Consider the following 23,723-nt stretch of genomic DNA (forward strand, 5'->3'; position numbering starts at 1 on the left):
CACCCACTCCAGATTGTCTAGTTTCATATGACTCCAGTATTTCCATCAGGCATTAAAACTGAGCCCATGACATTAAGCTTTATTTGTCTGCCTGGCTCCTCCCCTTTGCCCTGTTCAGCTTCCCCTGGATGTCATACCTGGTGCTTCCTCATTGCCTCTCTGCTACTTTCCTTTCCAAAAGCTCAAACTTATATATCAGTGACAACAGCGTTGTTCAAGATTCAAGATTCAAGATGTTTTATTTGTCACATACACACACAGGGTGTGCAGTGAAATGAAAGTGGCAATGCTCAGCAGGAATGTGCAAGGGCAACAAGTACACACTATTTACAATAAAAAACAACAACACAATATTTACAGTAAGTGTGTGTGTGTGTGTGTGTGTGTGTGTGTGTGTGCCTAAGAGGGGCAGTTGTGTGGGTCTATGTGGGGGTCCTGGTGAGGTCGGAGTTCACAATCCTGATGGCCTGAGGAAAGAAACTCCGTCTCAGTCTCTCTGTTCTTGCAGCGTGACTACGGAGGCGCCTGCCTGACCGCAGCAGCTGAAACAGTCTGTTGTTGGGGTGGTGAGGATCCTTCATGATCCTGCCGGCTCTGGTTCTGCACCTCCTGGTGTACAAGTCCTGCAGGGTGGGAGTGTAGTTCCAATAGTGCGCTCAGCCGAACGCACTACTCTCTGCAGAGCCTTCCTGTCCTGAGCGGAGCAGTTGCCAAACCAGGCTGTGATGCTTCCTGTCAGGACGCTCTCTACAGCTCCAGAGTAGAAGGACTGAAGGATCCTCTGGGAAACTTTAAATTTCCTCAGCTGCCTGAGGTGGTAGAGGCGCTGCCTTGCCTTTCTCACCAGAGTGTCTGTGTTCGTTGACCATGTCAGATCCTCGGTGATGTGGACTCCCAGGTATTTATACCCGCTCACCCTCTCCACAGTAGTCCCGTTAATCCCCAGTGGTGAGTACGTCCTCTGTTGTTGTACCCTCCTAAAGTCCACAATCAGCTCCTTAGTTTTGGTGACATTCATGATGAGGCTGTTGTCCTGGCACCAGAGTGACAGATCAGCAACTTCCTCCAGGTAGGCCTTCTCGTCGTTGTCGGAGATCAGGCCCACCACCACTGTGTCATCCGCAAACTTGATGATGGTGTTGGAACTGAACCTGGCCACACAGTCATGTGTGTACAGGGAGTACAGTAGGGGGATCCTGTGTTCAGGGTGAGGGGTTTGGAGGTGTGTCTGCCCACCCTGACCACCTGTGGCCTGGCGGTCAGGAAGTCCAGGATCCAAGCACACAGGGGGGTGTTCAGTCCCAGCTCAATCAGCTTGCCGGCCAGTCTGGAGGGGACTATGGTGTTGAAAGCTGAACTATAATCAATGAACAGCAGTCTCACATAGCCCCCCCTCTGGCTGTCCAGATGAGAGAGTGTGGTGTGCAGTACCTGGGAGACAGCATCATCCGTGGATCTGTTTGGGCGATAAGCAAACTGCAGCGGGTCCATGGAGGAAGGCGCAGATGTAGTCCTTTATCAGCCTCTCAAAGCATTTCATGACCACCGAGGTGAGGGCCACCGGTCGGTAGTCATTCATACATGCTGGAGAAGCATTATTGGGCACAGGGACAATAGTGGATCTCTTGAAGCAGGCGGGGACCACGGACTCAGCCAGGGAGAGGTTGAATATTGTGGTGAACACTGGAGCTAGCTGGTTAGCACAGGTCTTCAGTACTCGCCCAGATATGCCATCTGGACCTGCAGCTTTCCTGGTGTTCACCCTCAACAGAGCCCTCCTCACACTGTGCTCGGTCACAGAGAGTGTGTGTTCATCCCCAGCGGTAGAACTCACCTCGGCTACGCTTAACGGTGTTGTTGTTAGCGGCGAGCTAGCGCTGTTGTTGCTAGCCTCAAACCCGTGCATAAAATGAGTTCAGGTCGTCCGCTAGGGATGCGTCGGCACTCACCATAGCGCGGGTCTGCTCTGGTAGTCTGTGATAGTCCGTAGCCCCTGCCATAGGCGCCTGGTGTCGCGCTGCTCCATCTGTGATTCCACTCTGTCTCGGTACCTCCTCTTGGCTTTCTTCACCGCCCTCCTCAGTCCATAGACCGCTGCCTTGTACTCGTCCATGTTGCCGGATACAAGACCGGAGTTATAGGCAGCAGTACGGGCGTTCACAGCTTCACGGATGGATCCATCAACCCACGGCTTTTGGTTAGGAAAGACCCTAACTTTTACCGTGGGGACGATGGTGTCCGCTAGCGTTGCTATGAGGCTCATTGCTACTTCCAAAACTCGCTGACGTCACTGGAACTGGATTGGATCATGTCCCAGTCGACGACACGCAGAGCGTCCTGTAGCTCAGCCTCTGATTGGTCAGACCACCGCTTCACGTTCCTCGTCACTACCGCTTCCCGCGATCTTTTCCGGTACTCGGAAGCAGAAAAATGGCGGCATGGTCCGATTTGCGAACGGAGGAGAGAGACAGCCTTGTAGCCTCTCTTGAATGGCGTATAGCAGTGGTCCAACGTTCTTTCCTCTGGTAGCACACGTAATGTGCTGGTGAAAGTTCGGCATGACTTTTTAGGTTCGCCTATTAAAGTCCCCAGCCACCACCACAGCCGTCGGGATACTTGTTCTGATGCCGACATAACACATCGTGTAGGTCCGATAGTGCTACGTCGGTGTCCGCTTGTGGTGGAATGTAGACGGCTGTGGTGATGACCGAGCTGAACTCCCGGGAAGGTAGAATGGACGGCATGAGATCGTCAGATGTTCCAGGTTCGCGAGCAGGAACGAGAAGAGTCTTAATGTTCTTGGGGTCGCACCACATGTTGTTAGTCATGAAGCAAACCCCTCCACCCTTAGATTTACCAGACTCTTCCGTTCTGTCTGCACGGAAAACAGAGAAGGACTCGGTTGGGCATATGACTCGATCCGGCACCAGCGGGTCAGCCATGTTTCCGTCAGACAAAAGATGTTACAGTCCCTCATGTCCCGTTGGAATCTGATCCTTGCCCTAACATCATCCATCTTATTTTCCAGAGACTGGACGTTAGCAAGAAGGATGCTGGGCAGAGGTGGACGGTGGGCTTGAACTCTCAGTCTGTTCCGAATTCCGCTCCGTTTCCCTCGATGTTTTCGTCGTCCCCCCGTAGTAGCGGCTCCACTGTTGTTGTTGTGGTTCGCTCGTACAATCTCCGCCGGCCACGCTGGATCGATGGAAAAAGTGGACAAAAACCCTTGTTTTGCGCAAAAGTTTATGTCCAAAAGTGTGCTGCGGTCGTATGCTGTTAGTGCCGATGTGTTTGTGGCAAAGAAAACATTAAAAATAAACACAAAAACTAAAAGAGCGCACAATCTCCGCGGAGCTACCTCGACGGCGTCTGGACACAGCCGCGCCATCTTGTTGTGTTGAACACTATGCACGAACATAAAGCTGTCAGTGCAGAGGGGCACTTGGTGCATTCTTACCAGCATGCATTGTATGGACTTCCGGATGTTGTTAGTGTAATAACAATATGGTCATAGGAAAGGTGACACTGACGACTTAAGTTTCGAGATCAATGGAGGAAAGTCATACTTGTGTGTCTCCGTTATTATCCACATAACTCTCCGGATCCAACAACAAATTTGCATTTTCCATCCAAATTTGAGGTTGGCTGTAGCTCATGGGGGAGAGTGGTTGTCCCGCAACCACGAGGTACCCGGTTCAATCCCCACTCTGCCCATAATTGCATGTCGAAGTGCCCTTGAGCAAGACACTGAACCCTGAGTTGCTCCCCAGGTGCTTCACTGCAGCCCACTGCTCCTTAATGCAGAGAAGAATTTCACCACTGTGGGACAAATAAAACACATGATTATTATTATTATTAATAAACAGTTTGCTTTTGTTCTCAACAAAAATGAAGAGTTTTCCCTCTTGTATGTGTTTGTGGTTTATTCAGTTGTGAAACAGGATGTATGCCGGCCCATTACATCTGACAGCTGTGTTGTTGGTATAATCGGAGTCCCTGAAAGGGGCCACTTATCCCAGATTATAAATCCTATCATCTCAGTGATACAACCGAACTCTCTGCACTCAAGATGAACTCTGCTCAGATTTATGTCTTCTGGATCCTCTTCGACCGACAGAATTACAATTAATTTTCTTTCTCAGACCATCTTCATTTCTTGTCTGTCATCAAATTGATTTGTCTTTCTTAAACTTCCCGAGAGAGCAGTTGTTTCATGCCAGTCGGTGAACTTCTTATCTTCCCATGAAAAAGAGCTTATTATTATAGTGCACCTTTTTTATTTTTTATTCAAAATAAGAACAATTTTGTTTTCTATCATGGTGTGGAACATTTATAAAGACATGGATACAGGTTAAAATATGGAGGCGCACAATGGGGGTAATTTTAACCGGTTTCATAATCATGTTATGCAAACATACACTGCTTCTAACAAAGGAAGAAGTCCAATGCACCGTCTGATGCGTTATGAACAAGTAACCACATATAGGAGATATATGGTGTTTCATCTTCAACAGCTCAGAGGGTGGTGGGTTGAGACCTGCTCATGTTTTAGCTCACCTCTGTTTCTGCCTCAGGTTAGACTCCGTTAAGCTCCAGGCTCCACTTAATTCTCACACAGCCAGTGTAAAACACAGTTTTGTCATTCAGCACATAACCCCCCCCCCCCCCCCCCCACACACACAGACTGTGGCTTCTCTTTGTTTATCTTTCGAAATTTGAGCCAGGTACTGTGGTGACGTTACGTATAGCTCTATACCGAGTGCCTTCATTTGCCCCCTCCCCCTCGATCTTTAGAAGTGTTACCAGTTTTACAACGTATGACATAAATAAACTCATCAATGATACTAAATGTCAACTGCAACACGCGATGGTTTGAAACCAGTCTCACGCTTTTCTTTTGTCGGACAGGTCATAGAATGAAAAAGTGGAAGTGATGCAATGTTTCTATGCACCTGTGACCCCCTCCTCCTCCTCCTCCACACCCACACACAAACGCACGCACGCGCGCGCGCGCACACACACACACCGACCTGCTGAAGCCGTTGGGTGGAGCAGCAACGTGCTGCGGATTACATTCAGGACTTTCGAGCTGCGCGCGGTTCGGTTTGCAGATGCGGCTCGCTGCTGCGTGTGAGCGCGACGCGGAATATGGCGAACCAGCGCGGGCGACGGTGCGCCTCGTGAGGATACTATAGACACCCGGAGCGGTGGCGGGCGGCAGCTCGAGGACAGACAGCAGGCGGAAAGGAGCCATGGAGGACTCGGAGCCCGCAGAGGACGGCTTGCTCGCGGGCTTGCGATGGAACCGGAGCGCACGGGACCAGGCTCAGCTGAAACACAAGATCCGGGATCTGCCAGGGTTACTCAAGCACGGGCTGCACCTGCGGAAGAAGAGCGTGAGTATTTCAAACCGACCGCTGGCTGACTGTCCGTCCTTGTTATGCTTGAGGAACACCGGCAGCGGCGGGCGGGTTGTACCTTTTCAACCGCGAGGCTCGCCGACACCGCTCCGTGCCGCGAGGCTGTTTCGTAACCCCGTCACGACTCAGGTGTTTATATTTTTTTTTACGACCATTACTGTCGCAGAGGCTGTGTGTGTGTGTGTTTGTGTGTGTGCGCGCGCGCGTATCTGCTCGCGTGCTACATCCATAATAACTAGATTTGCTGTTGGACACCATACCTTCACACTCTGGTAGTCAAGGCAACACTACTACCCCCCCCCCCCCCCACACACACACACACACACACACACATTCACCTCCACACATTATAATACATATACCTACACTAACATTCTGATTGGCTAAATCTGATTTTTTTGTTTGTTTTTTCAATTAGGTCCTGTTTTGTTTATAATTATGTAAAAATGGTGAAAACGCATGATATGAAATCTCAAGGTGATGCTTCAAATGTCTTCTTTAAAAAAAAATCCACCATCCACAACTCCTCAACTGATATATAACAGAGAAATGCAGATTTTTATTCAAATGGCTTCAGCTCTATAAAACATTTTTTCCAGTCCAAATGGGGTCATCAAAAATAGACATCCTGTAAGGCCTCTAGTTCTGCTTTGTGACGATCGGTCTAGTAAACAGTAAACGTGTGTGACTCGGTGATGTGGAACTAACACACCTGACAAGCCGACATATCTGCTCTGTGTCAGCTCTGCTCATCTTCATCATCATCATCATCGGTGGCAGACAGGAGAGAATGTGTCCCTGATTGACTCTGTGGGAACCAGGGACAGAGTGCCATGCACACTTACAGTCCCACTGGTGCCAAATGTGCTAAATATATGCAACATTTGTGATGAAAACCCCCTTTGGGCTGAGGGGGTGAGGAGGTGAGCAGCTTAAGTCGTGTTGCAATTTGTTATTTAAAGTGATGTTTAAAGAACTAACGCTTTGAGGCTGCTCAGTGTTTTTGTTACCTGTCTGATTAATTCGATTAACCCAATTATCATTGGTAATCCTATAATGAACTGCAGAGCAGAATATGCAAATATGAAAGTCTAAAATAAGACCAGACTAAAAACATTAGAATGACACCATAACGAATAGATCAGATTCTTATTGACTATTACAGATGTGTCAAAAAGTTACACCAATCACGCAAGCAGCTGGATCACAATCAAAATAGTAAAAAGGAGGGAATACTGTTGATGTATAAAAATGGTGAATTCTCCTTCTTGCGTCCTCATCTAACTTAGTGCGTACGTGCATGTGTGGGTGATGAGGCGTGGGAAAGCGGTGTACAGGTATGGCTGTTCTGTGCAGACTGGTTCTCTCCAGACACTGGCAGTTGGCTTTGCTTCACCAGGCATACACACTCAAACAGAAACACTCTTGTTTTTATATGCATGTATAAAGTTCTCCAAAAAGATGTGAGAGAGGAACTGCCATGGATTGTTTTTGCACCGCAATGGCACTGAGAATTAGAAATGTGCAAAAAATGAAAACGGTGACACAATCTCAAATCACAGCATCTCCTCCAGATGTGCACACCTGCACATTTTTGAAGTTTATTTGTTGTTGTTCCATGCAGAAATTAGGGCGTTTTTATTATTATATCTGGAGCTTTGTAAAAGTGCCAAACATCTGACATAAGCAGGTTTTCACATTACCTTGTGTGCTTATTTGATGTTCGCCGACAGCTGATGATGTGAATTGAAACTGTCACTTGTGCTTCCCGCCTGCAGCAGTCTAACCTTTGAGAATATTGTCTTGCATCATTCTCTGTTGTGACTTGCTCTCTAAATTACTTTTTGACTTTCAGTACTCTTCCCAGGGTGCTCTGTACAGCAGCGACGCTGTGGAAGTTCACACCGTGAGAACGTGGCTAGTTTTCTGTCCTCAGCTCCACAGCTCAGACAGGGTGTCAAATTTGAGAGTCACTTAATGGTCGCTCAGCCAGAGTCCCTTACGGATACACATGTGCTGTGTACTTCACGTCAGAGTAAATCATACGAGTAGGAGCCCACTGGTGAGGAAATGAAGCAGAGCAATTTACCGGCTGATGCTGCCGTTGCTTTAGCTGGCCAGCAGAATGACGAGCTGGGCCGGAGAGACAGATGCTGACAGGCCAAGTCGGTTGCCTGCAACCGGTTTTACTGCAGACTCTTAATCCTGAGGACACCAGAACAGAAGAAAACATGTACGTCAGTGTGGGACATACAACTATCCTCACATATAAGGTTGCCAACAGTTATCAGAAAACAGCTGAGCAGTGAGGCTTTCTCCACCCGAACTCTGTGTGTGCGTATGTTGTGCAGTAGTTACCATTCAATGTGTTTGCATTCTCAAGCAAAGAAAGGAGTCATGTTGGAGGTGAAGAAGGTGGAATTATGCAATGGCATATTTTTCATCAAAAATAGAAGAATCTTGGTGCATCTTGTGTAATCGTCCCATTTTGTTATGTGACTTCACACTGGACCTTGTATTGCTCCCTCCAGATGATATAAGCATTTACATTTTTAAATGACATTGGACCGTTTTTTGTGAAGTTACAGCTTCTCGTGGAATAAAATGTGAACACAAACAGAGACTAACGTTACTTCCCACACAAGCACTCTACAGTTCGCCGCTCAACCGTATCATTCAGGCTGTAGAATGAGATTATTCCAGTCATACTGTATGCGTGAAGACTTTATGAACACTGTCTTGGAGGACAGTTGATGATATTCCTTTGAAGATTATCTCATGTCTGCATTATACAGTGGCTTGTGATGTGTTTTTTATGTCTGCCAGCAATATTTCACATCCGTAACGGCATTATACATTGAGATAAGAAAGATGAAAAGGCAAGTGAGGGGTGGAGAAAGAGAAAGAGAGAGAGAGAGAGAGAGAGATGTTCAACATCCACATTCAAACATAATGTATAAACCTACATTCATAGAACCATCTGACTGAAAGGATTAGCAGAGTGAGAAGTATGCTAATATACTTCCAAACTTTATGAATAATTTAAATGAAGTTAAGACCGGACTTTACTTAGATAAAAGAAAAAAATACACAATAAAGTATATGCAGAATTAACAAATGCTGATAACACATGAAAGAAAACAAAAGAACAAAGATATTTTGTTTTTGGTTTACAGTTTTTTAAAAACATTCTAGGGATTTACAAAAAATTAAAACAATCATTAACTGTCCAAACCCTTAAATACTCTTTCTAACCAGCAAATGTTCACAGTCGAGATACTGACACGACACTGATTTATTTTCTGTTGTTCGATAACTCCTGAAATGAGTCTGTTATAAACAAGTATGTATCGATCTTCGACGTGACGTGATGGTAAGTCTGGCATGTGGGTTTCTTCACAACTCTATTGTGTGTGAGTGTTTGTCTGTTTGCGTGTGTGTCCGTTGAGCCGTAGCTGCTTTGATGTCTCCATTTTGATTTCCTTGTATGACGAATCATTCGAGGAGTCGACAGGAGCTTATTGTGAATACAAAGTGTGTGTGTGTGTGTGTGTGGGCGAGGACGCTTGCGAGCATACCGTCCTCCGCCTCTTCAATGCTCAGCAATCTAATCTGAGTGTAATCCATTTCTTGCAGATAATGACCTCACTCTCTCTCAGCATACTTTGAAGTCATCACGTCGATAAGCATGTCAGCATGTGCTCTCGCTTTATAGCTCTCGTTCCTCCTCTCTTCTCTTCTCCTCTGTCGCTCTCTCTCAGCCCCCGGTGGAGTGACAGCCGTAGTTTACCCGGTGGTGGAGGAGCGCATGTTTGTGAGAAATAACTAAGGCACAGACGACGAGACTCGCAGGAACATGGCCGGCAGACATGTCTTTCGTCGTGTGACGGTATGAATGAAACTCCCCTGGAGATGGTGTGTCTTGGCGCATGTTTGTGAGGAGAGATGATGGTGGGGAAACAAAGACCTCTCAAGAGAATTGTGTTCACCAGACCGGGAGACAAAGAGATGGAGAGAGCGAACATGACACCAAAAAAAAGGAAGGAGCGAGAGTCAGACATTTTTTGTATTTAGTCTGTGTGCTTGGCTGGCTGGTGTGCTCTCCTTAACCCGAGTCCAAACACTGCATGTCGTCACAGAAAAAAAAGCTCTCATCTTTACTGATGTCTCAGGGAACGTCCTCCCCGAGCTGCTGGTGTTTTTTCACAGCCACAAACTCGGCTCTTGAAAAAACGTTCCCCGGTGTGGATTAATGAGAAACTCCAGCCGTGCGTTTTATTGCAAATGGGAAAGGAATGTGCTTTAGGACTTTCTGTCACCCCCAGCTTGTTCTGTGATCTCTCATTTTAAATGATAACATTAGTGCTGCAAATGATGGTTACTTTCGAGAGATGTGCCTATATTCCGGCATTGCTCTGTTACTGACTTAAATAGCGGGTATTGGATACCATTATTTTAATGAATTACAATTCAGTCCATTCACATCTCTGTATATTGTTTACAATTTGATTTACAATATTGAGAGCCATGTTTATAATTTCCTGAAACCCAAGATGGCATTTTCACACTTCTTGTCTTCTCCAACCGACAATCCCAAAAAACTTCTCGTAGGTTGTTTCTGTGACCTTTGGACAGAGCCACGCTCACTGTTTCCAGTCCTTATGCTAAGCTAAGCTAACTGGCTGCTAGCTGTATCATTATAGATTTAATGCACACATATGAGACTGATAACGATTTTCTGTTTTAACTTTCTGTAAGAAAGCAAATATGTGTAATTGTTTTATATTGTGGAGAATGCTGTGAAACAGTTACTTTTTAAATATGGATTGTGTGTATGTGTGTATCCTCTGCATCTCTCATCAACTATTTCATTTTCTTGCAACGCATAGATGTGCGTTCCTCTCCCTCTCTGCCTTTGTCTCACTCAACTCGTCTCTCTTTTTTTGTGTTACTGTTACGATTAAAATGATTCCACTGCCTCGTCTCTCTCCCGCTCCATCTGTCATGCTCCTATCCCGTTATGTATTCATAGACTGTTGGGATTTGTTCAGCCTCCCTCTCTTCATGCAGCTTTTGTCGGCCAGACCTGATTGAAGTGCATTCTGTTGAGTGGAGTTTTGTTCCGATTACGTTAATGAATTACTCTTATTCTCTTTTATTGCACTTGTCATGGCTTTGTGAGTGTGGTGGTTGTTGGCTCTCCGCTGCTATGTGTTGTGAAACACCATGCACTATGCACCATGCACCATGCACCATTCACTCTGCACCATTCACTATATAGCATGTGTTGTGAAGCACGATGCACTATGCACCATGAAAAACAAAAGACATCGCTAAAATAAAACATGTGCACAAACATTTGGTAAAGAACATACAGAATCAGTCACATTCATCCTCTTAAGTGACTTGACAATTTGGCACTTTTCAAAAGCACTTTTGAAACAGATTTGTTTAAAATATGTCGTGTCACAGGAGGAAAAACACAAGTGTAAATATCATAATTAATGATGGCTGAATTTCATGGAGCTGCTTCAGTTTTGGGGTGCTGCTTTCAAGGCTCACTGGGGCTCTTGAATATATCAGAGCCACCGTTAATGGTGTTAGCGCCTGAGTCTTTTCTACTCCTGAAAGGTGAGAATGTCTGCTGTGAAAAAGGCAAGCAGTTGACTAGCCAGCTATTGGAAACTGCAGATACAGGTGCCTTCACAAGAAACTCGTTGTCACACCTTGATTACACAGAAGTGATCTCTCCATTTAACCGGTGTGTCATTGTGAAAGTGGTAAATATCCAAGCAATCACTCATTCTTTGCTTTATGTTGATTTAATTTGTATTGTTCACTTTGACTTCAAAGAGTCTTTGTTCATTGATCAGTGTCATAAAACCTCTTGAAGCCTCAGTGGATCAGTGTTGTAAAACAATAAAACATTAAATGGAGTTCAATATTTTTGAGACACTGGAAAGTTTCTCCTGCGTGGCAGATTTTAAGTACTGGAGTTTCATTTAAGATGGTATACAACATCATTACTTTATTACGAATATTTGAGTCAATGAGTGTTATTAAGAATTCTTATCTGAGTTTAAAGATGGTGCTATGAAACATATGAAGCAAGCTTTTAAATTACCAGCAGATAAACTAAGACGAGGTTGAACTGACAATTGCACAGGTGTGAGGAAGTTTAATTTTTTTCTTTTGTTTGTACCGCTTATGTATTGGTGAGTGCTTGAGTGAATGAGTGTCCCTGTTTAAACCATTTAGGTCAGATAACCATCAAACACTTGATCATGAATTCAGTTTGGCAAAGTGTAATGCAGGGAAGTGGTTGTGCAACGTTTGTTGCTGCTGTTGGTTTAAACAAAACCTGACTCATGGTGAAACTGGTCTTTCTCATTTTAGAGTCTTGTATGTTCAATGTATTTACTGTGTGTGTGCTACATTGTGTGTTGGCTCTTACAGTGTGTGTGTATTGTGTTTCAACAGCAATCACCTGACACTATCCCCGGACCGAGCGCTGGACCTACAGTACACAAGGTAAGGGAAGACACACATACACACACACACACACGCACGGAGGTGATGTCATCCTTCTAGTTTTGCTGTGGTGTGTTTGTTTAACCCCAACACAGGTGACATCAGCGGTGATATTAGCGTGGGCTTTTTCCAAGCCAGTTTCACCAACTACACACACACACACACACACACACACACACACACACACACATTCTCAGAGTCCTAATTTGACATGCACCACTATAATGCAGTTTAGCAAATATCTTGTACTGCAACTTTGACAAGGCCTCAGGGCTTAAAAATCTCACTGGAGAATATTTCTCTTTGAACATAGAACAAACTATCTGTAAAAAGAAGTAACAAAAAAAAGAAGAATAAACAACAACATGGAAGCTTGGATGCTGCTTATGTGCAATGCTGCTACCAGTGTGTCGAAATCTCTTTACATCTGTTTGGTTGTTTGTTCCCCAGCATTATTCCTATTTAAATGTTGCCTCAATGACAAGGTTTGTATCCTGATATGACATAAAGCAGTGTGATGCTGGTACAACGCCTTGCCGATGAGCACCTTTCCAGCAAGATTATTGCAAAAATGAGCCCAGGTAAAAATCCAATGAATGAAACTGGACTTGTCTGCAATACTTTGACGATGACAAATCATTCCCTAAACATAAGTAAAATGTTTCCTGCTAAGTTGTTCTTGGAGACAAACCCAGTGATTATGTTTACAGTCAATGTTTCGTCCCAAAACACAGTGTCTCTTGGCACATTATGTTACAAACCGTCAGTAAAAGTATAAAACCATTTGCAAAAATGTGTATTGTGTCAACTATGTGCTTTAGGGGTTGCAGGTGCTACATTTTGTATGTGCTAATCAAAAATAGAGACCCACCCGTAAGCCCTATTTGAGCAGGACTACGATATTACCAGGGGACCGCATGTAATACAGAAATAACACCCCAGGTCTATGTTTTGTACAGCTCATTTGCGCGGCACAAGCAATATATGTTTTGTACTTAGATTTACTGACATTATCCCTCGTGCAAATGTTGGTCTCAATGCTGTGTAGCAAAATGAGCCCCTTGAGTTTGCAACCGAAATGCTGTTTAAACTTTTTGTATGCAATTGCCAATGCAGCCTCCACAATTCTCAACTGGGAAAGTGGCAAAAAGGGGTGGAGTAAACAAACAAAAAAAGAGCACAATATGCTGATATTGCATGGGATTTATAATATCCCATGACCTCTGTGTTTGGTGAAATACTGCCAGGATGTCGTAGCCAGAGAGAGAGAGGACCCAAATGCCGACAAGTTTTCCACAGAAGGTTTAATTCTTTAGCTCAAAACAAGTTACACACTCCAACTAAAGAGTAGGTAAAACACAACTAAACTGTACAAACCCACACTGGGGAATCAGACAAACAGGGTTTAAATACACAGGGAGGTGAAGGTGATTGGACACTGGGGAACGAGACACAGGTGGACACAATGAGGGCGTGGCTAGCAATCACACAGGAGGAAACAATCAGTGACAAGGCAGACAATCACAGGGACAGGAAATGCAGGGAAACAGATGGCACGAGAGAAAGGGACTTCACAATAAGACACAAAACAAGACACAGAAACTCCAGATCATGACAAATACAGTACAATAATGGGTGTGGGAATTTTTACTTGAGAAATTATGAACATGGCAAATTTGCATGGGACTATGATCGCTGACGACCTCCACACACATTACAAATTACTAAAGGTCCGCAAGGAATACTCGTCCCGTTGCAATGCATTGGACCATTTATCCCATGCCCTACCATCCTAATATACACGTTATAATGAGTCTCTGATTCCATGAGGAAGTCTTTCGTGTTGTCACATAATGTGCATGGCGCGTCGTCTGTCACACGTTAACGTGATTATGAATGAATCCGAACAAGCAGCCCTTGAAACCAGCCTGATTGAAATAAGGTCTTATTTACCTTAGCGCCAATAGCGGGATTCTTGCAGAGTGTGTAGAGTAGACACAGTCGATGTTTCAACCCTCAGGGGGAAAGAGATGGAGTTGTCCTTGTCAATGACAGCATGCAGCCGCACTACCTCTCTGCAGTCTCAGAAATAATGTTGAGATATACGATTGTTTCTCATTTTCCTCGCATTTGTTCATTTTGTGTGTTCAGATTCTGAAACAAACGCTTCTCTGTGTGCGTCAGTCATGTTCCCAGAGTTTTCCATGTGCTGGTCGGGCTGTGAGGAATGCCTTCGTCTCTCACGGACCATACCCGGCTAAAGACAAGATACACCTGGCCAGAATCATACGGTACACTTGTCCCTGTGTTTGTGTGCAGAGATGAATCGATGTGTCTGGCCAAGCATGTACTCTGACTCGCCAGTCACTGTTGACCCCTGTCCTGATTGGTCGGTCAAGTTGTTTATAAAGTAAGACAAAGAGCGACGTAGACATTTTATAGCTGAGCACAAGATGCTCCGGGAATACATGCACTCTCATGCAATACACTGTACATACAATAAACACAGACGCATGCAAAGACTATGAACATCTGGACACAAATATAAATAGGTACTCTTGACATCGCACGTAGCCACAAACACACACACACACACGCACACAAGTAGTTCATCCTTGCGGAAAGCAGACGGAAAGTATTTGATGTATTCAAAGGGAAAGGCTTAGAGAGAACTAATGAATAATCAATAGATATTGATTAAATAAAAAAAGAGAAAAGACAATCTTTGTGCTGAGGGAAGATGTGTGTGTGTGTGTGTGTGTGTGTTTGTTTATCGTAACAATGTGCTTGTGTGCTGGAAATGTGTATCCAAACAGGCGCAGCTACGTGGGAGTGGAGCTGGTGCAGTGGCTGTGTGAGCAGTGTTTGTACGTGCGCTGCCGGACCACTGCTGTGCGCGTCTGGCAGGTGCTGCTGGAACTGGGAGTCCTGCTGTCTGGTAAAACACGACTCACAAACACACACACACATTCACAAACACAGGAACATAACTGGAGGTTGCAGTATGCTTCAAAATGCAGAGTCACCTTCCAGTGACATTGGTGACGACCTCTTTATCAGTTAATTTCAAGAGATGAGTTTACTGCTTCATTCAGCTGCTTTACTTTCCATGAGGTACTTTAAATGTGTCCAAGCGCCCTGATAATAATCCTGTTTTATTATTTACTAAACAGTTTGTTAACCGCCAATATTTACACACTAAACCTTTTGATGAACTGAATTTTTTATCACTATGGATAGGATTCAAATTTCTTTATTCAATCGAGCTGATAAAATAGAAAATATATTGTTTATATTAATAATCTTATGTTTACCCTGTGTTGTGTTGAAACGACACTCTGACACATCGGGTTAAAGAGGGCATACTATGTAATGCCGGTTAGTGTTTCTTTAAATAATGAGCACACCTGATCACCTTGAAGCTGCTTCCTGCTTTTGGAATTTGCTCAGGTGCCGTTCTTCCGTCTGGCTAATCTTCCATAACGGATACAAAGAGTTTATCCCAATTGTTGTTGTCCACAATGTCTCTATTCTTTCTCTGGAACTAAAACAAGTCTCCTGTGAACCACCAACAGAGGGTTTACATGATTTATATTAAATGTATCATAAACCGCGGGAGTGATTCAGACTCCAATTTCACTGCATCAAAATAAATACAAGTAATGCACAAAGCATTGCTTGTCCTGCCTCAAATCTTTACACAAATTCAAAATAAAAATTTAATTGTATTACATTAAATATGTACTAATAAAAATATTACATTAATTTAAATATTTCAATTTCAATTTATGAACATGCAATAAATAAAATACATCTGACCTGGTTTTAAATGGCTGTTGAATTTGGTTGAATCAGCATTGCTTAACAAATTCATCTTCTCTTCTTTTCGGGCACAAAGATCAACAACTTTAAGACTTTAAGTTGTTTGATCTGAATGTGAATGATCAATACTTACTTCTTGATAAACTGTGTATACATGTTTGTTTACATTTGTACTTATGCCTCATTCTTCACTTATTGATGATGAAAAGTGTAGATGTCTCTGTCATGACCTCTTTATAAACAGAGTACCTTCATCAGGTGTTATTATTTGTTGTTGCCCACACACATGATGAAGACCCCCGTTCTTAAAGTACTCACACATTATAACCGTTAAATGATAAAAGCGATACACGAAGCTGCTACTTCTCACTTCTCTTTCTGTGTCTATTCTATCTCCAGTAGACCAGCGGGTGATGTTTTCAGATTCCAACTCTTATTACCAGTTCAGCTTTGAGGAGTGTGACTCCGCCTCCTGTGACTTTCGCTCCAATGAGGGGGAGTGGCCAGAGGCAGTTAGGCTCCTCCTTCAACTTGCCCCGTACATCCAGTTTCGCTCTGGAGGTGGAGCCAACAGCCCGTAAGTGTGCAATAATATCTGATTGCTGATTGGTAACGGTGATTGATGTTGATGACAAGGTAAAACAGCATCTAAAAACCAGCGTACACAGTAATATTGATATTTATATTATAGAATGAAAATATATTGTAAATATATTTCCATAATTTTGTTTTCACAAAGAGAACAACAGCGCTTTTTAACAACACTGCAAATCACACCCTGTTGGGCTTTTACTGTACACTGAATTTGGAGAGGGACCGTTACATGTTGAATATTCAATATTTTCCTAACTTTGATTGGTTGTTTGATTTTTTATATAAATAGTGTCAACTAAAATAGATGAACATACGGATAGATTTAGTGGTTATTGATTTTTACTGATGTTACTGGGTCCCTGTTATTAGAGCCAACATGTTACACTGCTGCAGAATGTTGAGCGTAGTTGATGGTGAGCGCGACTCCGTTGTAACTAGATGATCTCCATCGACCTGAAGTTGAAGCTAGTTGCTCTCGAAAGATATCAAAGTGAAAGTGACAGTGTTCCCATTTCAATATATGATTGAGGTCATTTGTCTTTTTTATGTTTTTCCATGAAAAGTGACAAGTCACAGGGTTTGATTTGGTGGAAGCGTCGACGTGCACGCTCGCAAGTGCATCTCTGTTGTGCAACATAATATACGCTCTCACATACACACCTTCTCCAAAGATCATCCCCAAATCCCAGCTCGAAACTTAATCTCTATTCAGTGTTTTAAATCCTAAATCTAATGCACAAAATCTGACTCATGATGTGAACACACACACACACACGCATGCAGAGTGGTGTCAGCTAGGGTTCCCAGCTTTTCTGCTCCTGTGTGTGAGATTCCTGCTGAGGCTGCCACTGAACTCAATCTGTCACTCAGAGGAAGAGATGGAGACGGGGAACGAAAAATATAGCTAATACGTATCTGGAGAGCAAAGGAACAAGAGCACATGTCAACACATTCATCACATCAAAACGTGTGTTTGTAGACACCAGGGAGAGAGCAGAACAGCGAGGGGAATCGAATGTCACATTTACTAATATGAATCTCATGTAACATTCTGTACCCACCTCTATGTTACTTTCTATATTGTGCAAGCCATGCAGTGAGTGGCACTCCACCCACGCGTGCAGAGGAATGGGTGGAATAGAAGCTGGATATTTAATTGACAAACCTGAGGAGTCTGCATTCTCAGTCATATGAAGGGATGTATATTTTGTAGGTTTTCACTCAGAGCGACATCGAACATGTGCTGTTTTATTTTCACAGATTAGACACAGATGATATTATGCATTCAACATTCTCACTCGTCTGTCTCTTTAACCCGGCTTCTGTCTATGTCTCCCTTTGACTGGCGCATCATTTCTCTGCAGGCGTCCTCTCGTCTCATACCCTCCCTCCCTCTTTGTAGCTTTGGGGGGGGGAAACTTCTGATGTATCCCACTGGCTGCTTCCTAAACGACTTTACGATGCATTACAATAATCCATTGGTTAATGCTAATTCTTGATTTCTGTTGTGGAAATTGTAAAAAGGAGACCGCATTACCAGAGGCCAAATAAATTGCATTCATTTTAATAAAAATACTGGCAGTGTGCACCGTCTAACCTGCATCACGATTTTAAGCGCTGCCGTGTGTAACTGATGCTCACGCTCATCCTGAATTATGTCTCCCCGTCTCTTTCTGTAGTTTATTCTAATGAGGCACGCATTAAATTGATACTGATGACTTGATAGGGCAATATAGCTGACTGTTAGGCCTCCTGCTTAGTGAAGCCGAACAATAACACGCGCGTCTAATTAAATGGGTTATCTCCTACGCATCTTGTGCAGAAGATGTTTCCGTGTGAGCGTCATTATTCAGTTTGTGTCAACACTGCCAGCGTGTCTCAACCAACTGCTGTGTCTGAAGAATAGCGTTTGATACCAGCGGGCACAATCTGGTCATTCAAATTGATTAGTTTATTGTTCATTCTTCACTGCAATAATCTCATGGTCTTCTGAATGATAACGTTATTTCTACTGAGAGTCTCATATATAGTTATACAACACACAAACTGTCTCTCCCCTCTCCCTCTCCTCCTGTCTCCATCTGAATGCAATTCTGTTTCAATTTACTGAGCTTTATTGGCAAGAAAGTATGGCTGTCTCATGCTCTCTCTTCCTCTATGTCTCACAGTACAGTCAGGGTTAAAACATGCATATATAGTGCTTTTTAGAAGAGCTGTGTAAGCAGAGGGCATTAAAGTTTAACTATGAGAAGATGTCCTGCACACTACCCCAGTAGCAACATTATCCACATGTGTTCATTTAAAGTTAAGTCCGTGTCCAGTTTAGATTGTCTGAGTGTGAACTGATCTCGCACACTAAACTCAATGCACTGATTTCAATCTTTTTCTGTACAGTATATCAGTTGCATAAAACGTCTGTAGTCACACAAAACACAAGGGAGGGACACAGTAATATGAACACCTGCACAGTATAATATAATCCAATACAATTGCCCTGTAACCAACACGTTGAAAGCAATATGGTCAAAGTTGAATGAGAATGTCTAATATTTACCACCTTGTATAAAAACAATTAAATAATTAGTGACGTTATGCAATTTCTAAATATTTGATGCACATATCTTTGTACTGTGTCCCCACATTAATGCCACCCCACTGCATATAATATACAGTACATTATCTATATTCATACTTTTACTATTATTAAGTAGGATGTGGTGTTGTTCAATAGTAATTAGGTTGCCAGTGCTCCTGGTTTTGAAATACAACGCTCTCCAATAACATTGGGCAGGAGGTCAGCGTTGCCAGCAGCTAAAATATGACACCTTAGCTTGGATGGAGAAAACACACTTGCTTGCGTTGCTTCGTGCGCTGGTCCAATAAGAGGCAAACAGCCAAAGAGATTCTGCAGAATGCTGATGAACATTTTGTCTCGAGAGGAGAGCAACCAAACAGTCTCTGGCTGTGAAGGAGATTACATCCTCCTCCTTCACAGATTGTACCATCTGCATTGTGGCGCACACTTTACATTTTGATCACACACACATGTGCATTTGAAGTAGACTAGAGTATGCATTTGCATGTTTCTTGCTTCAGGAATCTAGTTCAAATAGGTTAGTTTCACTGGGATCTGTTTTGTTAAAACCCCCGAACATGACTCCAACGAGCAGTCTTTGTAGGCACTCATCATAATAATTCTCTTTTAATACTGCGCTGCTTAATGACTGGTGACATGCCTCCCACTGTGCCTCTCCTCCAGCTCTGGTATATTCTGGCTCATGGTGAGTCACCAAATTGCCAAACAAATGGCAGCTAAAGAAACCTAATGACCCTGTTGAGAATCACTGCAGCATGATGAGAATATACATTGTCTATCCCACAATCCACCAATGGACAACAAAAGATAGGAATCTCCAGCATTACATCACATTGACAACTTGATAACTTGCCCTCTGTGAGATGTTTGAGCATCAGTGGGGAGATGTCGTTTTCATACTGAGAGGAAAGCATCAGCAGCAAACCTCTTTTATTGCGACAGTAAAAATACGGTATTTTCACACTCCTTAAGGATGTTATCACCATCTCCCCCGCGTCTGCATCCATCATTCCCTTATCAGATTAAAGTGAACACACACACCTAGTCCACAGTGCTTCATCTTCTTTCCTTCACAACTCTTACCCGTGCCTCTGGGATCTGTTGATAAAATCCAAATTGTATGCAAATTGATGTGTGTGAATTTGTGTGTGCATGCTTGATACATGTGTGTGTGTGTGTGTCTTGTGTGGGGTGAGGCAGTGTCTGGGATACCAATCTAAACAGTGGTTTGTAAGTGAACATATTAGATGAGGGGCCCTCGGGTGCAGTCTGCCGATGTTGAAGACCAACTCTCGAATAACTCTTGTATTATTGCTGTGGGAATAACGCAGAGTTTACCCCAAAACAATCACCTGTTTAAACAACTCACAACTCATACATTGTCAACCCACACACACACACACACACACACAAACACACATACACACACACAGCCTAACATCAATAGAAGGGTGTGTCTGGGAGCTATTTTAAAAGAAACCACATGAAAGAGAGAAGGGGGTTGCAGAGAAAGATGTTCCATACAAAGACATGTGAGCAGTGAAGTACTAGAAAGACATGAGGGAAATAAAGCAGTAGGAAAACATTAACACAGAAAATATACTAATCTGCCGTATATTTATCATGTCTAAAGCTGCAACAATAAATCTGTTGATTATTTGTTCAATTCATCGAATTACATGTTGGATCACATTTCCCAAAACCCCAAGTTATGTTTTTTTAGTACACTTGTTCAATGAGGTAATTTAAGTTTAAATAATCTCCAAAATGTTCAGGTCTAATTATGTTGCATTACATTAAAGATGCTCAGGAATAATAATCCATTTATATAGTGTTTTTTAAGATACCTAAAGACACGTACGTGTGCTTGTAGGCTGTAGTTCTTTTCTAGTGATGCCAGGGGGCAGCGCAGAGAGGACCAAAGTTCTTCATTCTCTGGAGAGTGTTGTTAAGAATAATGCACACGTCAATAAAGCTATGTGTGTGTGTGTACGTGTGTTTGTGTGTGTGTGTATCCAAGGTCAGAGGAGGACTCTGAAGGCAACAGGGACATCTGCAGTGAGATCCTCCAGATGAAAGCTCTTGAGAGGCTCACTTCTACGGTCAGTGTGTTCTCGTGTCGGGACATTGGTAGATACGGCATGATAGTGCCGCTTCATTAGAGTGTGTTTAATGAATCATTTATATATATTTTTTTATTCTTTCCAATTTTCATTTGACACATCTACAGGTACAATGTGAGTTGGCTGCTGCTCTTGCCCGAAAGACTCGCAAAGCTTGTACGTATACATTTAGCTTGAGTGTGTGTACTTTCATGAGACACTGTTGTTGGTGTGTTTTGTTATTTAGAGAACATGGAGGGACAACATAGCATGATGAGGTCTGTCATAAATAACTTGATTCTGCTTGTGGTTCGGTTGCAGTGTCAGAGCAGGTCTCTGAATCGACGGAGACGAGCCAACAGGAACCTCAGACACCCAGCGAGGAGAGCAGCCCGGTAACACACACACACACACACACACAAACACACACATATAATAGCATACTCCAACTTACCATATACCAAATAACGTCATTATTTGATTTTATTTTGTCCACAACCCTGATCCTTCAGTTAATTTCTAATCCAATCCAATATGTATATGTTCCTGGGTCATCTGGACAGTGAATAATCTTCTTAAGTAGACCTACAATAGAGTAAGAGTAGAGTAAATCCAATTTAGCGTGTTTAAATAAAGATTATAGTTTTGTACACTAGCAGTGGAGATAGTAATGGTTTGAATTGTTAAAGGGATAGTTTGGATCTTTTGAAGTGGGATTATATGAGGTACTCATCCATAGTCGTCCCCCCCCCCCACCCCCACCCCTTTCAGTTAGAGAAGCAAACCCCACCGCAGCAAAGCAATGAACTGTTGTGGGCAGGGAAGACAGCAACATGTATTTCACCCCATCATTTTACAAATTATTATAATTTTCAGGTGGCTTTGGCAAGAGCATTAATGAACACAACGGCTTCAGTTCCCCATCTCCTGGCAAAATATTATAAATATAGCGACCATTTAAGGTGATGTTGATTGTTTTAGGTGGGCCTTTCTTTTAGGAGGCTGACATACGTGTTTCTTCTGTTCCCTGTCGACAGCTACACATTGCTTTGCTCATGTGCGGTAACTCCCGTCTGATTTGCCAATCTTTAGCGTGCCGACCGTCGAGTCTATAAAATGTGGAAGGCGCTTAAAGACGGCACACAAGATATGCATGGACTTAAACGTATATTTAATTGCTACTAATATACATTTTGAGCATAAATCTCTTCTCCAGACGCCTATAAAACGTTGATGAAATACATGTAAAGTGGTTGTGGTGTTCAACCAGTGCCAGCACACGCATGCTGTCCTTGTGAAGAGCATGATTTGACAGAGCGGGATGGTTTTTGTTTTACATGCCGCTCCACAGCTTGCTGTTAAGAGGTTGTATTTTAATAGGGCAGTGAAGCCTTTTGACAGCCAACGTAAGCAGATTGCTATAAACAAAGGACTGGAGAAGGACCAGACGCAATGTGACACAACACATCTCCTCTCCAACACAGATTAGCTTTGGACATCCATAATAACTTGGCTTGTTCTGACGACCTTGCTCTCTGGTAAAGGCCACTGAGTGCAAGTTGTGTGTGCATGTGTGTGTGCGCCTCTATGAGGTGGCTGAATGAGGTCAGAAAAGAGTGTTTGCTCACTGGTGCCATCTCTTTACAGCAGAAACCTCTTTTTCTCCATCGATAATGAATTCTTTGATTACACCAGAGAGGAGGAGAGAAGAGGAGGACAGGAACAAGAGTCTGTTAAAACACAATTAAATATATAGTACAACTTCGGAGTGCAACTGAAGAGTGATTCTACTATCAAATTATATTGTTATATAGTTTGAGTCATTTCTTTAACATTTCTTTAATATTGTATAAGTATATTGGAATATGTTGGCAGCTTATTAAGATGAAGTAACAGTTTCTCTGTGGCTATACATGAACATGACATCAATGGTCTTTCCTTGTAAATGTCAAAACAGCCGATATCACAGCCAAGCTGCCGTCATGAACCTGTGTTTTTGTTTATTTTGGCTGTCGATATCGTAATCAGGCAGTCGTGTTTCTGTCAGCAGCTTGGGAAAAACTGCTGGTTAACTTATTTTACTATTTATGAGAACGACTGTATTGTGTTTTCAGTTGTATTAAAACATAGTCTAAGACAGTCTTGTTCCCTCATTCTCTCGCTCAGTTACACGTGGAATGTAAGATTAAAATGTATTAAATGTCCATCGCCAATAATATAGGTATTTATATACATTACAACAGAAACAATCTGCTCCAACAAATACAGACCTGGCATGTCAAGACAGCAGAGGGGAGGAGAGAGGACTTGCTCCACCAGCTACGACACACGACCTGTTTAGGGTCTGTGAACCACTGGAGATCACAACATGAGTATTATCTTAGTTTATTTGAAAAATGAGAAGGAGGACAATGAACAACACACAACCACCTCTTTGTGTCAGTTATCTATCGGCCTACTGAAGGCTATGACATGTCATAGATGTCAAACACAGGAGACCAAAAAGATAATGAAGGATACAGTGGAAGATAAAGGGAGATAGACGGAGACACACAATATAAACACTTTTACACAGACAGGGTTATCTTGGTGTTTTCTGTGTCTGGGACAGGACGTCGAACACAGGTTAACAGGAAGCAGCAAGGGACAGGGGGCTGT

The 23,723-nt window shown here is 43.1% G+C and overlaps 1 protein-coding gene across 3 annotated transcripts in view; it reads left to right on the top strand.

The window, feature by feature from the left end:
* The first annotated feature begins 5,080 nt into the window (after positions 1-5,080).
* The window catches only part of rapgef5a (Rap guanine nucleotide exchange factor (GEF) 5a), a 41,475-nt gene continuing 22,832 nt past the window's right edge, over positions 5,081-23,723 (top strand). For 2 of the 3 annotated variants that reach the window (XM_056440919.1, XM_056441084.1), the window contains exons 1-8: positions 5,081-5,396; positions 11,901-11,951; positions 14,136-14,242; positions 14,768-14,889; positions 16,173-16,350; positions 20,984-21,065; positions 21,194-21,242; positions 21,387-21,460. In XM_056440919.1, coding sequence (XP_056296894.1) covers positions 5,253-5,396; positions 11,901-11,951; positions 14,136-14,242; positions 14,768-14,889; positions 16,173-16,350; positions 20,984-21,065; positions 21,194-21,242; positions 21,387-21,460 — 807 coding nt within the window. In that variant the 5' untranslated portion in view covers positions 5,081-5,252. Of the gene's footprint in view, positions 5,397-9,250; positions 9,310-11,900; positions 11,952-14,135; positions 14,243-14,767; positions 14,890-16,172; positions 16,351-20,983; positions 21,066-21,193; positions 21,243-21,386; positions 21,461-23,723 lie in introns of those variants that run through there. The other variant, XM_056441003.1, reaches the window with a different exon arrangement.

Source organism: Pseudoliparis swirei, chromosome 1 (genome assembly GCF_029220125.1).
Source record: "Pseudoliparis swirei isolate HS2019 ecotype Mariana Trench chromosome 1, NWPU_hadal_v1, whole genome shotgun sequence".
Classification (NCBI taxonomy): domain Eukaryota; kingdom Metazoa; phylum Chordata; class Actinopteri; order Perciformes; family Liparidae; genus Pseudoliparis; species Pseudoliparis swirei.